This window comes from Diabrotica undecimpunctata, chromosome 3 (genome assembly GCF_040954645.1).
Source record: "Diabrotica undecimpunctata isolate CICGRU chromosome 3, icDiaUnde3, whole genome shotgun sequence".
Taxonomy (NCBI): domain Eukaryota; kingdom Metazoa; phylum Arthropoda; class Insecta; order Coleoptera; family Chrysomelidae; genus Diabrotica; species Diabrotica undecimpunctata.
The window spans coordinates 137,533,485-137,551,213 of record NC_092805.1 but is presented as its reverse complement, the minus strand read 5'-3'; the positions used below and the strand labels follow the sequence as shown (position 1 = coordinate 137,551,213).

Below are 17,729 nucleotides of genomic sequence, written 5' to 3'. Positions count from 1 at the left end.
TCTTGTCGACCAAATCTTATAATTTTGAACATTCGGTTCATTATAGGATGTAAAGGTACATTCATCACCAAACAAAATGTTTTTTAAAAATTGTCTGTCTGCATTAGCCGTCTCTAAAATTTCATAACAAAATTCTCTCAACATCTCCTTCTCTTAGTTTTTAATAACATTGTAATTTATATGAACGGAATTCATTCTTTTTCAAAATTTTTAAGGCCATGGAATTATGAATATTAAACTGGTCTGCAATGGTCCGAGAACTTATTCTAGGAATTTCTACTACTACTGTTAATACATTTATTTTGATTCATTTTGAATTTCTAAATTACTTGGTACCTCAGCAATGTTGTTTCTACAGGTACAATTAGAAATCATGGTCCCAGTATTTTCAAAATTTTGTAAAATCCTTTGAATTGTTGAATGACTTGGAATTGGTTTATTGGGATATCCTACCATAAATAAAGAACTGACACTTTGCGCTCTATTGCCTGAATAAAATATTTTTATTGTTGCTACTTTCTTCTCAACTGAGTACATTTTTTTAATTAACTTTATTCTTTTTTAAACAATAAATCACAAAATAAAAATTTTGGCAATTCTTGTCAAATCTTCAAATCTTGTCAAATATCAGAAACATCAATATGACCAAACGCAACACGTCATACACATTCTTGCACTGCGTGTGGCCAGACTTTTAGGGGTGGCCTGAAAAATGTATAATATTTTTGTAAAATTTTGGAATACGTTTAATTCGTAGAACAATTTTAACATTTGTTTTCAATACAGATTTCAGTCGTCTACAAATAGTTTCCCATGGTTTTTGGTGTAAAATAATTAGGGAAGCAGAAATTCAACAATTTAGAAATGTCAAAAAATTATCGATCTGCCACTCTGTCGCATTTTTTATTAGCGCTTGATGATGACGTCACATCAATAAAACTATGGAAAAGTATTATACTTTTAAGAAAATAATATTTTTTTTAAATAAAAGTTAACTATTTTTAATGTAAAACTGAATGGTAAATTGTCTGCTGTTTAAAGTTCGCGGTAGTAAGCGTGTGTACCTTTTCGTTGTGAGCCGATCTTGAGCCTCAGAGCGTGCTATTGAAATATCGATATCTCGGAAAAATATAACCCTACGAACCTTATCCCAAGCTCAAAATGTTCCTTTTGAGTTCTTCTATCATTATTGTTAATTCAAGTATAAATGTTTATTGCTCAAAATTGCTTAAAACCATTATAAACAAATTAATATACAAATTTAAAAAAAAAAAAAATTACTACAAACGGGTATAACTTTAATACAAATATGGATAAAGGAATTTAACAAATTTTGTTTGAAAGAATTTAAATTAATCTAAAATAACTTTATAAAGCTTATTTTCGTGCGTAAAAGCTGACTTACGATCGCAAAATACTTATTTTGCAACCATTTTGCACTAATTTTACAATATCTGGAGTTCTAATTATAGGATTAAAGTTTAGTAAACGCCATTTTCTTTGATTTTTTTTAAGAAACAAATTTTTATTTGAAAATTATTTTATTTTTTTTTTTTAGTTTACGAGCTAGAGCCTTATAAACAATTAAATTGTTTATAAAAATTGTTTGGCCAGAATTGAAAAGGCCGCGGTGGGCTAGCTGGCCCCTAGACTATATACACAGTACAAAATATTTAAACAATTTAAATATTTTCCTTTTTAACTACGTAAATAACGTTACAAGATGTTCTAGTTTAAATGAATAGTAAGAATACGTGTAAAAGTTTAATTTTCTATATCTGTAGTATTTTGCTTCATAATGTCTAGACTTACAGAGATATAAGGTCATATTTTGACTGTCAGCGCTTTCAGGGAAAATAAAATAACATATTATGTATTGAAATACGCGTTTGAGACGTTTTAATAATTACGTCTTTCTTTTTATTAGTGATTTAGTCTACAATTACTATTTTAATGGGAATATACTGCAGGGAAATAAGCAAAAACGAGACCCTGTTCGGGACAGTGACTAATCCAGATATCTGACAATTTTTTTAGTTATTGTAGGCTTATATAAAAGGAACCTACAGATATGTTTTAATAAAACTGCAAAATAAGGCAAAAACGTAATTTGTTTATAACTATTGTAAAAATCAAACTCGGCATTTGTTATTCTACCCAAAGTTGGGTATTGTGGTCCTTAACAAACCCTCAAAATTTCAGATCGATCCATTAATTAGTTTAATAGTTATTCTATTTGTTTATCCCAGAGATCTTTTTTTTGCAGTAATATTAGTCAGAAAAGAGTGATAACACAATAATTCCACGCATAGCAAATGGAAGCTTAAGAGTTAAACTATCAATATACATGAAAAAAATTGAAAAAAAATAATATTTTACAACCCAAAATCCTTTTGTAAAATTACGGTTATTTTTGATTTATAAACATTTAAAAGAACTTTTATAGTATGGCTCGTAGATAAAATCTTTTTAAATATTCGAAAAGCTTCCATTTTTACACGAATTTAGAAGAAAAAAGTTGTTCTAAGATAATTTGGGGCAAAGTTAGTTTTTTTTTAATAATTCACAGTTAATTTGTTTACAACAATTAAGAACCGGAATTTTCGGCATTTGAAAGAAAAGGATTCGTAGTTGTTGTACAAAAAGTTGTACGGCATCTTGACAGATCTAGTAGCTTTAAGTAAAACTGTAGCCAAAATGGCGTTAAATCATTGTGTAATTTTGTGCTACTATATTTTCTGCACCACTTTTTAATTTTGTTTATATTTTTTCAACCCAACGTTGGCACCAACGTTGGATCCCATGTGTAGAGCCGGCCTTACAATAAATTCGTCGCAGGAACGCAACTCATCAGAATTGTCAATATAAATGAGTGAGATAAAATTAAATTGTTAGAAGAATTTTCCACCAAAGAAAATTTTTTAATTTATTAATGTTTGTATTTTTGAACGATCTCCGAAGTGGAAATTGAAACGTCAATAAACTTTTTTTAACCTTTAATTGTGGCTTATTTCCAATAAAATAGTATCTACTTTAAAATTCCACAGGAAAATAGCTTCAGAACAATAGCATGAAATTACAAAATAAAAAGTAAAAGGTCACAATTTACTTGTTTAGATGACATAAAATAACATGCTCGATCGAGTTTAATGCAGATATCCCAGACCAAAAATTGATTGAAGAAACGGGAGAACCCTTATGTCCAAAGATGGATGTTCTTGACTGATGAGATATACATAGATTATTGAGATGAGATGAGATGAGATGAGATGAGATGAGATATTACATAGTTCAAAATAAAAGCCATCTACTTTTCGTCCTTCATGGCTCTCCTTTAAGACATCCTGCAAGGAAAAATGTTTGGAAAACAAGGTCCAGGAAGAAGAAGAACATTTTGGTTAAAGAACCTCAGAATCTGGTTCAATACAACATCTGTGCAGCTTTTCCGCGCTGCTGCAGACAAGATAAAGATTGCCATGGTGATCGCCAATATTCGTAACGGATAGGCACATCAAGAAGAAGACTTTTCGTCTTATATTTAGCTTACGTTCGAACGTAAATTCGTGTAAGAACGCGTTTGTCAGTCTTTCGTGATTTTCTTTCAGTTGACTTTTTCAGAGATTTATACGAGATAGTAATATGCACATGTAACAGTGGCCAAGGGGATTTGATGTGATTTGAAGTGTATGCAATTTTAACTCCACCATCTTCGTTTGTAAATTAAGTACAACCTTACACTTTACTCGGTTAAACTGTTACAGTTTGCACAATGTAGTTATGATACCTTACGTGTTCAAAGTACCTAACTACTAGAATAACTAATTTTTTTATACTTAACTAGGTTGCATAATTTTTGAGAAATATGATGATCAAAATTCAGAAAATTGAAAAGCCAATCTTAGAATTATTGCACAATGAAAAGATAATGATTTATAATGTGCCTTCTATAAATTTGTTCTGCTGATTTTTTTTTCAAATTTATATTACGGAAATATTCAATTAGTACAGTTGCAAAATCACTTCGAGAGCAATTAGATTTTTAACTCATAGGTATATAAATTAAATGGTAATATTTATATTTCAGATCGAATAATTTATATGCATAAAAATATTAATTATTTTTCAATTTATTTCAGGTGGTTGCTGGAACGCTACTGATTGCCAGCATACAGGCGACCTCTGCCACAAGGAATGTTTAGGCTGCACCGAAAATTATTCCCCCAATCACTGCAAAGTTTGCCGAAATTATGAGGATCATGGACGTTGTGTCAAGAAGTGTCCACCCGATAAGTAAGTTTCATGTCTTTGTCTCTGTTAACATTATATTCTCACATTATATTCATAATACTTTAGTTACATGTTTATAAAACGTTTTTTTAGAACAAATTAAATATCATATAAACTACTTCAACAAAATTACTTCAAAAGAATAACAAAAAATTTATTTACTATTAAAAAAGCAAAAATTAAAGCGTGGGAGAAAAGTCTCTTTATAGGGGAGACAATGAAGTAGGCGAGAAGTGAACCTACACAATTATGTCGGTGTTAGTCTCTGAGGCACTTAGTGCTCAAGACGGGCCTCGTCTTCTAGGGTTGTATGGAAAATTGATACAAATTCAGTTCGTCCAGGTGCCACCTGGACAAAGCCTTTCTTTTTATCCAGCAAGAGGATTCTTTTAAACGGCGTCCAAATTCAAATAGTTTAGGAACCTTCTTGTGTTTTAATATTGTTCTGAAGCTATTTTCTTGTGGCATTTTAAATTAATTACTATTTAAATGGGAATAAGCCACAATTAAAGGTTAAAATACGTTTATTGACGTTTTGTTGCCCAGGAAATCTATGTAAGTATTTTCTTGATTTCTTTTCTTGTAGTTACCCCTTTCAGTCCCTCCTTTTTTTACTTAATTACGACCCAGCCATTCAAGCAAATCAAGAGTGGCCGTTCGCAAACGTTTCGGTTTATTTGCTTACCCTATCTCTAGCCAGGTAATTGTTTAGTCCCCACTTTCAACCCCCTATAAGTGATACCCAATGTGGTAGGCAAACTAAACCGTTACACTGTGCCAATGACAATCTCATTGGCTGATATATAATAACGGTGTAAAGATGAGCTAAACGAGCGAAGGTAACCGACACTGACTGTGTCATAGCATCTCTCGATATGCCAGGCAAAATATACAGCAATAACGGTATGCCGATTATCTCATTCGGAAGCTAAAAATTCTCAGCTTCCGTTTGAATACATAATGAAAAGATAACTTGCCACTAAATTGAATTATCGTTTTATCAGCAAACAGTTGAGCCTACAATCATACATCGATGAAAATTAGCGTTCATTTCATTGACAAGACATTGAATTTTTTGAAATCTATCATTTTCAGAACACTCGTCATTGTTTTGTAGCATGTATATATTCCTTATAACTATCGAATATTTAAGGTATAAAATTTTTTGGTATGCCTCTGGGCCATGTATAAAATTTGGTGTGTGTCTGTTTATATTCCACATTTCACAAGAAAGAATTCAACTTCGAAGTAAAGATATGGTTATATTTGGTTTATATTTGTATATATTAGTTCAGCAATTTTAAAAGCTAGGAGTGATCAAGATCAGATACGATACTCTGTGAACGCGTGTTTAAAAAGAATTCCCATTAGCTAGTCCCTTCGACTTGTAGGGGGGTAAGAGGAAATGGTGGAAATCGGTAGATAAACTGAGGAAAGTCAAATTCAGGTTTGGGAGAGATTTTATTGAGAGCAGACGCGGCGTGTTTAGTTTGAAGGAACCGGCACTGTTTTGTCTCGAGCCGTCTCTCATCTAAGAAATTTGTAAAACGGCGTTTCCAACAAATTTGAAGGATAACCACACGGTTCCATTGTGTCTAGTTGCGTTACAGTTGTGTTCCAGTTTTTAAGAAGTCGAAAGTTTGCGTCCTAGTGAACAGCTTCCATCCTCATTTTGCCTATCCAAAGCCATTCCAGGCTATTTCGCAGTATGAGATGCAGTTTTTTGCGTGGCATTGAATCTAAATGCAGTTCCAACCCCAGATTTTTTAAAGAAAAAAAATAACATTTAGTGAAATTCAGGAAGGAAGAGCCTCTCTTTCATCCAGCAGGAAGATTGTTCTAAGCGGCGTTCATTGCAAATAGCTTAATAACCTTCTTGTATTGTGTTTGTCCAGGAGATTTATGTAAGTACCCCTTTTGCTTTACTTTTTGTAGTTGCCCCAATCCAACCCCATTGTTTCATTCACTTATCCATGACCCAGCTCTCTAACAAGCCCTGAGTAGCCGTTCGCAAAAGTTCTGGTTTGTTTTGCTTACCCTATCTCCACTCCAGTAATTTCTGTCCCCAATTTTCAACCCCTTATAGTAATACCCTATGTGGTAGGCAAAATAATCGTTACAGTTTGCTAGATGAAACATGCGCAAAAGCAATTCGAACCGTATTCGGGACATGTATTTAGCATTGTTCTGAAGCTATTTTCTTGTGGCATGTTAAAGTAATTACTATTTAAATGGTAATAAGCCACAATTAAAGGTTAAAGTACGTTTATAGACGTTTCAATCTCCACTTTAAAATAATTGGAAAACGAGGTCCAGGAAGAAGAAGAACATTTGTTTGTTAAACAACCTCAGAATCTGGTTCAATACAACATCTGTGCAGCTCTTCCGCGCTGCTGCAGATAAGATGATATAAGATTGTCATGATGATCGCCAACATTCGTAACGGATAGGCACATCAAGAAGAAGAAGAATCCGTATCAACTGTATCATTCATTTATTTTTATAACTCTACACTTTATACGTTTTGATTATAACTTATGGTGGAACGTTTTTGGATTTAAAACCTCATACTTAATGAGATTTCTTTAAGTAAACTTCGGTAGATTACATGTTTATGTTTATTATATATAATAACTAATACTTTTTAACTAACTTTAACTGATTATAAATCCTAAAATGTGGATATAAAATTCATTTGTGCATGTTTTTCTGGGTTACTCGTAAAGTTACCTACACGCGATTTCGTTTGAATACAATGTTACAATTCTATACTTTCTACTCGAAAATGCAGCAATACATTGACTTTCTTTATGAGCACTAAAAATGTCCCCGTAGGATAGAAATTAATGCGCACAATAAAGCGGCTTTTACCAGATTAGTTTTCCTTAAAAAAATTGTGAATTGCTATTTTGTTTTTGGGGATTAACATTGTTTTAAAGGTAATATTCTATTGGATGATATAGCGTAGGACGAAAAGAAAAGCACTCGTTTCTGTAATGCAAAAGTTCTGGTAGTAGATCTGATCTAATGTTCTATTTGTAATATTCTGGCTGTCTGGTAGTTCTTGGGTGTTGAATTTATATCAATAGTCCAAGCTGTAGAGAGAAAAAACGTGCATTAATTAGTGAATTTTTGAAAACAGAATACCGTTATAAAGGACAATGCCTAGAGTAACCTCCAACTGGCACTTGGGTGCAAAGAACGGTGTTTTTTGATTATTTTTATTTTTATTTCGTGAAATCAATAGTTTAGGGTAAAATGAGTAGGATATTGAATGAAAGTACATAAAAAAAGCTTTAATTTGAACTATGCTACATTAAATTTGACCTAAAAAGTGTGAAATTTTCCATTTTTAATTTTTGAAATAACTTTTGTAAATATTCTTTTTTGTGCAAAAAGCATTATCTTATAGTTCTTTTAATCCTTTAAATCTAATGAGACTTCCTAAGGTACGATCGATCAATTCGTCTTCGAGATACGTTTAATCGTATATAGAAATTCTTAAATTTTCATAAAGTTTACAGGAAAATAGCGATCTAATTTCAAACGGATTATCTTGTTGGTCAATTATATTTTTATGTAGGAATAAAAATAATTTCCAAAAAGTCATTTAACCTCTTATTGATTTTTTTGAAGTAGGGACGATTTTTGCGTTATAAACTAATTAAGCTACAGAGCTACTTATACAGGCTTACCATACGTCCCGGTTTAACCGGGATTGTCCCGGTTTTAGACATCGGTCCCGGATTCCCGGCCGGTTTGTCATTTTGTCCCGGTTTGACAAAACTGTCGTAATTTTGAATTTTTGTTAAGTGATTTCACACGAATGATTTTTTTCCTCCTGAATTCATATTTACTGATAATAAATAAGATTATTCACCTTCGTATTATATAAACAATTCTAATAATGATGACTGCACATCTGATTGATAAGATATTTTAATAGGGTTCTCACAGAAGACGTGCTTAGTTCTCGAAATCATCAGAATGACCAATTCAGCAATTCACCTTATCACATTTCTTAAACAAATTATTTCAGTGAGACGTGAACGAATATAATCATTAAAAAAATCAAGAATTGATGAATTAAAAAAAAAAAACAGATCTCAGTTTACTCTAATCATTTGCAGTGCGATTACATTTCGTTTTTTTGTTAAAATACGAAAACACTTTGTGTTTAATTTAACTGCTGTGTTTGATTTAAAATGCCGAAAAGAAATTGCAAATTCACAAGCGAACTTGAAAAAATTATCCTTTTATAAAAAACTTTGTACTGACAATAGCAGGGTGAAATGCCAGCAATGTTTTTCAGAGTTTTCAATTGCACACGGTGGGCGAGCAGATATTAAAGATCACTTAAAGTGTTCAAAACAAAAGACTGGTGTAACTGCGATTGCAAGTACTTCTTCTATCAATTTTTTTTTTAAATGATGATCCCATTCAAAACGATTTAGTTATTGCAGCTAAGGAGGCCACATTTGCTTATCACACGGCAATGCATGATATAAGCTTCAAAACATCTGATTGTACGTTGAAATTGATTTCAAAATTTTTTGAATCAAAATTTGGGGTTGCGAGAACCAAATGTGAAGCGATCATTTTAAATGTGTTGGCACCTTTGTCTTTGTCAGAGTTACACACCGACTTATAGAAGGCTTTTTTCGTAAGTGTTACTAACGACACCTCAAATAAAAAGCACATCAAACTGGCAACGATTATTGTTAAATACTTTTTACCATTAGAAGGTGTACATGTGAAACTATTGAATTTTGAGTCCGTTCAGGGTGAGACATCGGAAATATTGACTCAAAATATAATTTCAACATTACATCGTCATGACATTACAAAAAAAGTAGCTGCATTTTGTGGCGACAATTGTAATACAAATTTTGGAGGTGTGCATAGAAGATGACAAAATAATGTTTACTGAAGACTTAAACAAGAACTCGTTGTACATATTGTAGGAATTGGATGTGGCGCACATATTGTACACAATGCACTTCAAAATGCTGTGGATGGTTTACCGATCGAAATTGAACTAGTTGTCAAAATATATAAACCTTTTCATATCTACACAGTTCGAGTAACTCATTTGAAGGAATTCTGTGAATGTGTAGATGTAGATGTGGAATATAAAAACCTAATCCAACATGGAAGTACCAGATTTCTCTCTCTTTTGCCGACAATTGAGAAAATTCTAAATATATTCGAAGGACTAAAAGCATATTTCCTTTCCCAAGATAACTGTCCACGTGCAATGCGAGATTTTTTTGAAAGTGAAACGGGTGAGTTATATTTTTGGTTTGTGCAGGGACAATTAAACAATTTTAACAAGACTGTACTACTCATGGAAAAAAGTGAAGCAAGTGCGACTGACATTATTTTGGAATTAAGAAGATTGAAATCTAATCTTCAAGAACGCATGGACAGCAATTTTTTACCACAAAGAGCGAAACAATTATTATTAATTATTATTAATATTATTTATTAAAGAATCTTGGTAGTAGCCAGGATATTGATAAATTTCAAACAGAAGTAACTGATTTTCACCGACGATGCATTTCATACATTGAATTGTGGGAAGACAGTTTCGGAGGAGCCGACATTTTCAATGGATTGGACTGAATCACGTATTGAAATGGGACGAAATCGAAGGATCTGCTGGTATTATAAACAAAATCCACGGTTCGGATGATCGACAAAATATTAATACTGACAACCTTTTTGACGAGCTGTCACTTACGAAAGTTTTTATAGCATCAAAGAATGATGAATGGAATTCCACGACGATACAAATTGATTATGTTGACAAATGGGTTCTACTATTTAAAACATTTTCATGGACAACACATCGATACACCCAACCTGGTAAAAATGGTGCAATATATTTTGTGCTTACCAGGCACCTCCGCTCCTTTAGAGCGTGTCTTCTCGATGATGAAACATATTTGGTCGGACGATAGAAGCCGTATGTTGGAGTCTACCGTACAAGCATTACTATACTGTAAATTAAGCTTTAATATGACATGTAACGATTTTTACGAAAAAATAAAAAAAAATAACATTTTATTAAAAAAAATACATACAAGCGAGAAGTATGAATGGTACAAAAAATAGGTATTTTATTAATAAAAATTTTTGGCAGCAGCTTAATCGTTTTTTTTTATCCTTTACCCTATCCACCATTTACTGTCCCGGTTAAGAGTTTCATAATTATGGTAAGCCTACCTATACAGTACACACATTTTTATTTTATTATTCTTATAGCTGAAGTCAAGACAACGAATTAAAAAAAGTTAGTTTTCTACGACAAATAGAAGTAAAGTTAGCTTAATTTGTTTAAAAAATCACAGCTGCTGTGTTTATAACAATTCAGAATGGACTATCTAAGCTCAATGGGCGTCACAATGTGCAGGGTTTTTAAAAACCTTTCCAAACATTTCTAATTTGTGTGTATTTGTCCCATGAGAAGTTGGAAATATTAATTTTTTTAATTGTCTGAGGTAATTTGTTGTTCGTGAATTTGTTAGTCGTGAGTTAAGAATATCAAAGTAAAAATTCAAAAAACATTTTTTAAATGTTTTATTTGCCACTCTTATGGCAATTTGATAGAAAGGTTTCCACAGAATGTTAAATTACAACTTAAACTACGAGAAAACGAATTTCTTTAGTCTTTCACAGGATAAAATTGCTGGCAACGAAAAAAAAAATAAAACATGAATTTAAATATTTTTTAACTTCGTAAATAAATTCAATGATTTGTTCGTTGATTTATTTTGAAATAACCTTGATAAAAACAACAAAAAAAATACCTTGAAATGTCTTAAAAAAATAAGTAAAGTTTTATTCAATCAATAACATAATTAAAACATGAACATTGAGAGTAAATATCTTAATACATTGATATTCTCACCTCATAAATTCACAAACAACAAATAATAACAATCGCACAGAATGAACGTTGATAACCAAAAGTCTTTATTTATTCTTCAAACAGTTAAAAAACCCATATTTCCAACTTCTTATGGGACAACTACACATAAATTAGAAATGTTTAGAAAAGTTTTTAAAATCTCGGCCCATTTTGACGTCAGACTTAGGTAGTCCATTAAAATTGGCGTCTTTCAATAGATACAGGCCTATATTTCATGAGGATATAATTTTTAATTTTTAAACAAGTGGAACATTATTCGGTACTCTAGACTAGCGCGAAGCTTCACCCTTTTTTATTCTGTATTTTTAAAATTTAAATAATATATTAAAAATTAAATAAAGTAATTTTATTATTTATTTATTTTTTATATTTTAAACAAATTCAATAAAATAATGTTTGCTCTTAAAGCCACTTGTTAACGTATTAACAAAGCATACATTGTTTACTTCTGACAAACCTATAAAATTCAGACCAAATATTTATAATAAAATATAAATAAAATAACATTTTTTTTTTTTTTTTTTTTTTTTTTTTTTTTTTTTTGTACCGCATCAACCCCTAGGGTTATTAGCGGGTGGTATATCTTTATTTTAGAAAAGTTACATTTAGTATATTATTAAAATTTACATAACAGTTTTGTAAAATACAAACATTTTATGTTATGTTACAGTTTGTTATACAGTTTACAATTTTTGATAAAATTTATTGTATTGCTGATGTCTTCTTTTAGAGTTTCTTTCAAATTGTGTTTTAGTTTTGCTGTCGATCTTGCTGTTGAGTACACTGGACAGTCTATCATTATATGTTGCACTGAAAATGGTATTTGACAGATGTGGCAAATCGGCTGAGGGTCCTTGGAGATGATGTATCCATGTGTAAATTTTGTATGACCTAGCCGCAGTCTGTTAATAACTACTTGGTCATGTCTTTTAGCTGGGAGCGGTAGTAAAGCAGAAGTAACATCTGGTTTAATACTTTTTAATTTTGCTTCTGTTTGGTTCCATTTTACTTGCCAGATTTTGTTCATGTAAGTTTTTATTAATGTTTTTTGGTCTGAAATTGGTATGTTTTGCATAATAGGAATTGTCATGTTATTGATAGTTTCTGTTGCTGCTTTATCAGCTGCTTCATTACCCTTTATCCCAACATGGGATGGTACCCATAAAAATGTTATGTTTTTACCACATGTTTGGGCATTGTATAGCATGTCTTTTATTAATGCTAAATTGGCATGAGTAGGATACATCTGCTTGACACCATTTAAGGCACTTAGAGAATCTGATATAATAAGAAAGTTTGTATCAATGCTGGTACATTGGTTCAGTGCGTTGAAGATTGCCTGCAGTTCTCCAGTATATATGCTACACTCCTTGGCTAGACGGCTGACAGAGGTGTTGTCTTCAAAAATAGCTGCAGCAGCTACACCATTACTGCTTTTAGAGGCATCAGTAAAAATTAGTTTGAAATCAGGGTATTTGAAAATGGTAGACCGGAATTGTTGTTGTATTTCAGAAGGATTGTGTGAATGTTTGGGATAGTTAAGTAAGGTAAAATCTACTTTTGGTATTTGAACTTTCCAGGGAGGAGACTGGCATCTGTTTGTAGAAGTGGCTCTCAATTGATGTATATCGAATTCAAATCGATTTATTCGTTCATTGAAAGGTAAGTTTCTAGGGCAATAATTTGAGTACAGATTTGGAGGGTTGCTCCTTATTAGGCTTGTTATAAACGGGTTTTCCTTTGCACTGAGATATTTAGTAGCACAACACATTGAAAAATATTGTCTTCTGAGAGTTAATGGCGGTTCTCCTGCTAGGACTTGAAGGCTGCTAATTGGCGTGGTTCTGAAAGCTCCGAAAACTATGCGTAATGCTGTGGATTGGATGATGTCCAGTTTGTTCATTTGAGTTTTAGTAGCAGTTTCGTAGCATATACATCCATAATCTAGTTTGCTTCTAATTAGAGCTTGATATAATCGCAGAAGAATAGTTGTGTCTGCGCCCCATTTGTGATTGGAAAGAACTTTTAGAAGATTTATTCTCTGTTGGCATGATTTAATTAGTTCATTTATGTGCGATGTCCATTTTAGTTGAGAGTCGAATGTCATTCCCAAAAATTTGATTTCGTTAATTGTTATAAGAGTATTTCCGTTAAGTTTTAAATTTAAGTGGTGTTGTGTTTTTCTTTTGTCAAATATTATTACTTTAGTTTTTTCGGTTGAAAATCTCAAGCCTATATCTAAAGACCACCCTTCTAATTTATTTAGTGTATTTTGTAATATTGATGCAGCTGATTTTAGGTTTTTACTTCTCATATATATTACAAGATCATCGGCGTAAAGGTTTGCTTTTACTGGAAGCATAAAATGGTTAGATACGTTGTTGATTGCTATTAAGAATAGCAGGGGGCTTAATACAGATCCTTGAGGGATACCATTTTCCAGTGATTTCTTAGTTGACATGACACCGTTTGTTTTAACTTTTATACTTCTGTTCTCCAGGAAGTTTTTGGCGAAGGCTAGGAATTTACCATCTATTTTCCAGCTCTTCATTGTTTTTAAGATGTGATATGTCCACGTGGTGTCAAATGCTTTTGTGATGTCAAAAAAAATTGCTATTAATTTTTGTTTATGTATAAAAGCTTTGTGTATTTCAGATTCTAATGCTATAATGTTATCTATTGTAGACCGTTCTGATCGATACCCACTTTGGATGGATGTAAGGAGATTTTTCTTTTCTAAGTACCATTTTAATCTTTTGCTTAGAATTTTTTCCATTATTTTACAGATGCTACAGGTAAGAGATATTGGTCGATACGAAGAAGATAAGTTTTTTGGTTTATTGTCTTTTAAAAATGGTATTATAATTGCTTCGCGCCAGAGAGATGGAAATTTATGGGTCGAATAAATTTTGTTGTAGATCTCTACTAGAGTAACCTTCGCGCTTATAGGTAGTTTTTCTATGAAAACTGGTGGTATGTCATCAGGTCCAGGTGAGGTATTTTTGAGGTTATTAAGACTTTCATTTAATTCATCAAGTGTTATGGAAGTGTTTAGTGGATCAGCAGTATCTTCTATATTAATTTTTGATGCTTCTGTTCTTTCTTTGTGTTCTAAGAAATTTGGGTGGTACTGCTGATTGCTTGAATACAACTGATAGTGTTCTACTAAAATTTCTGAGATTTCGTGTTTGTCTGAAGTTGTTAGATCATTTGTAGTGATTGTGTCAATATGGTTAAATGTTTTTGAACCTTTTATTTTCCTTATTTTTTGCCATATATCCCTTATGGGCGTAGACGAGTCAATTGACGACACGTAATTGGTCCAGCTCTCTTTTTTTGCTTGTTTTATTAAAAATCTAGATCTGGCCCTTAAAGATCTAAAATTGTTTAAGTTATTAGGTGTGTTAAACTTTTTGTATATATTAAAAGCATGTTTTGTTTGCTTTAAAGCGGATGCGATTTCAGTGTTCCACCAAGGAAGAGGAGCTTTTGTGATATTTTTGGTTTTTCCTATAGAATCTCTGGCTGCGTCTAAAATTATACCATTGAAAGATGATAGAGTAGTGTCTATATTATCTGATATAACGAGATTTGGTATACGTATGCTTACTAAGTTCGAGTATTTTTCCCAATCGGCTGACTTTAATTTCCAAGTTTCATATGGTGTTGTACAGGTTTTTTCATCTTTGTCATGAGTAATTATTATCGGAAAATGATCACTGTCGTATAGGTGGTCCAATGTTTTCCACTGTAAAAATGGAGCTAAAGTTGAATCACTGATAGATAAGTCTATGGAGGAAAAAGTGCCATTATGTGCATTGAATCTAGTAGGTGCTCCTGTGTTTAATAAAACTAGTTTTATGTTATTAATTGCTTCTAATAATATTCGTCCATTTTTATCTGTTCTTTGTGATCCCCATGCGATGTTGTGACAGTTTGTGTCACCCAAAATTAATTTTGGAGATGGAATTTGTTTAATTACATTTTGAAGTTCTAATAGAGTAGTTTCGTCAGGATGTGGTAAATATACGTTGCATATGTTGATTTTAAAATGATGTATTACCGAAACTGCTACTGCTTCCAGATTTGTATTTAACGGAATTTCATAACATTTATTTTATTAGTAAATGTAATTATTTCAAAACGAGAATTATTGTAAAAATTTAAACAGATGATTCAATGTTTTTATTAATCGGATGACATTTATGAGTTTTAATTAATTTTGACAATCGTTACGAATTGAATCTTTTAGTGACAGATATTCTTTTAATTTTTTACTTCTCATTTAATGTCTTTAATTTAAACGTGCTTAAAGTAAATCTACTCAGTGACATTAGAAGTGTTACACCCAGAAGGAATAATTTCTTGAACTTAATTTTTTGGCAACATGGTAGATTTACATCAAGAATGAAACGATAACGTTGTCAAGAATTTTTTTTAACAAGTAATCAAAAAAATAGTAATAATGTGTTTGGCGACAACGCAGCTGAATACACTCCTGTATACGTCTAAGCATTGACAAAATGAGATGATCGATGTCTGCTTGTGGCACATCGTTCCAAACAACTTGAACTTCATGTATTAACTTTGCCAGAATCTGTAGAGGAAGGTGCAAAGTGGACAGTCTCCTTCCCATCATATCCCATACATGTTCGATAGGATTTATATTCGAAGCACGGGGCGGCTACGACAAAACAATAACGCCAGCTTCTTGGAGAAAGTCTATAGTTTGACGAGCAATATGGGGACGCGCGTTGTCTTGACGGCCGTCGAGATAAGGCAGTAAACTGGTTTGTAAGATGTCATCATCATAACGCGTAGCTGTCATATTGCCTCGAATAAATACAAGTGGTGATCGGCTACCATAGGCAATAGGCCCCCAAACCATTACTCCAACTGTTCTGTGTACATGCCTCTTAACAGCAAACCCGGTATCTTGCCGTTCTCAACGGCGGCGTCTTACCATGCTAACCATTATCATTCCTAAACAGAATCGTGATTCATCACTGAATGCTATATTACGCCATTCTGTCACCCAATGCTGCCGTTCTCTGCACCAATTCAAACGTTGATGACAGTGGTCCACAGTCAAAGGAAGCACTAGTCGTGGGCGGAATGAAACCAGTCCAAAGGCTCGAATGCGACGGTATAATGTACGCATACTAACAGGTCTACCTACTACTCCAAACCATTGGTCAGCCATTTGACGCGTAGTAGCAAAACGGTATCGCAGAGCCAGTAATCTAAAGCGCCTATCTTAACGCTCTGTGGTACGCCTCGGTTGACTAGTTGGTCTTCTTCGTGTTCCTCTACCTTCGTTTGTCCACACAAAGCAGACACGCACAACCGTCATTGCCGTACAATTAACACGACAGTCAACTTTACGATATGACAAACCCATATCTATATACGCAATAATTCTACCCCTGTCAAAATCGCTAACATGGTGGTAATTTTGGTGTCTTCGAACTCGAGGCATTTTTTTACACTGAATACAATTAGTCTGAGGAATAATAATTAAAAATTTCTATACGAACCGGTTTTTACAAATCGGTCTCTTCACAAAAAAATTTAAAGATAAAACTTTATTTTTACAAAAAGTAGAAAAGGTAAAACATTGGTATTGTTATCATAGCATGTTTTAAATATAGTCATTATGTTGCCACAAAATTAAGTTCAAGAAATTATTCCTTCTGGGTGTAACACTTCTAATGTCACTGAGTATATATGATGTGAATCGATGTCAAGAACCGCTATTCTATGACACTATCCGTGACGACGCCATCTTGTGGCGCTAGTTGGCGACTATAGAGAGAAAAAATGTAATATAACGCCTGTATGGAAGCTTCGCTTCAGAAACCGCTATTTATAGTTAAAAACATGAGTAAAGTTGAATATTTTTTCGAGGAGCAGAACAGACTTGGTTTTGAGCTGTAAAGACAAAATGAATGATTTTGAGCATTAGTTAGTGAATTTTTAAAACCAGCACTGCGTTATGAAGGGCAATGCCTGGAGTAACCTCCAAGTCCGTGCAACTCCAAATTGTTATAATTTCTTATAGCACTTTTAACCTTTATGGAATATTTGGGATAACAAGAAAATGTGTAAAAGGTCTTTTGATTTTGACATATTTTAATAGATTTTGAAGTTAAAAAAATATTGCTGCTGTATTTTGTTTTCACCATGTTGTTCCCATTTTGGGAACGTTGGCATGTAAGGTATTATGTATTTTCTAAAAGTGAAATACTTAACTGCTTGAAAAAAGGTTTAGTATTAGCACAAATGTCTAAAATAAGTAAAAATAAGATAAAATATAAAACAACTATTTATTAGATGTATGAAATTGGTCGAAACATTCATTTTTATGAAGTCGCTTTTTACGCTTACTGTATGATTTATCCCGTCAAATTTTATGTCGCTTAGAACAGGGGCAGATGGACTGCCTTTTCTTTTTCTTTGACCTGATCCTGCTTTTACAGGTACTAGTGCAACGTTTCTGCGAAACTCA

The 17,729-nt window shown here is 32.6% G+C and overlaps 1 protein-coding gene across 1 annotated transcript in view; it reads left to right on the top strand.

Annotated features, from left to right (window-relative positions):
• LOC140437473 (insulin receptor-like) overlaps positions 1 to 17,729 on the top strand; it is a 468,993-nt gene that overhangs the window by 358,624 nt on the left and 92,640 nt on the right. The window contains exon 3 of the mRNA XM_072527022.1: positions 4,137 to 4,290. Within this exon, the coding sequence (XP_072383123.1) occupies positions 4,137 to 4,290 (154 nt within the window). The remainder of the gene's footprint in view (positions 1 to 4,136; positions 4,291 to 17,729) is intronic.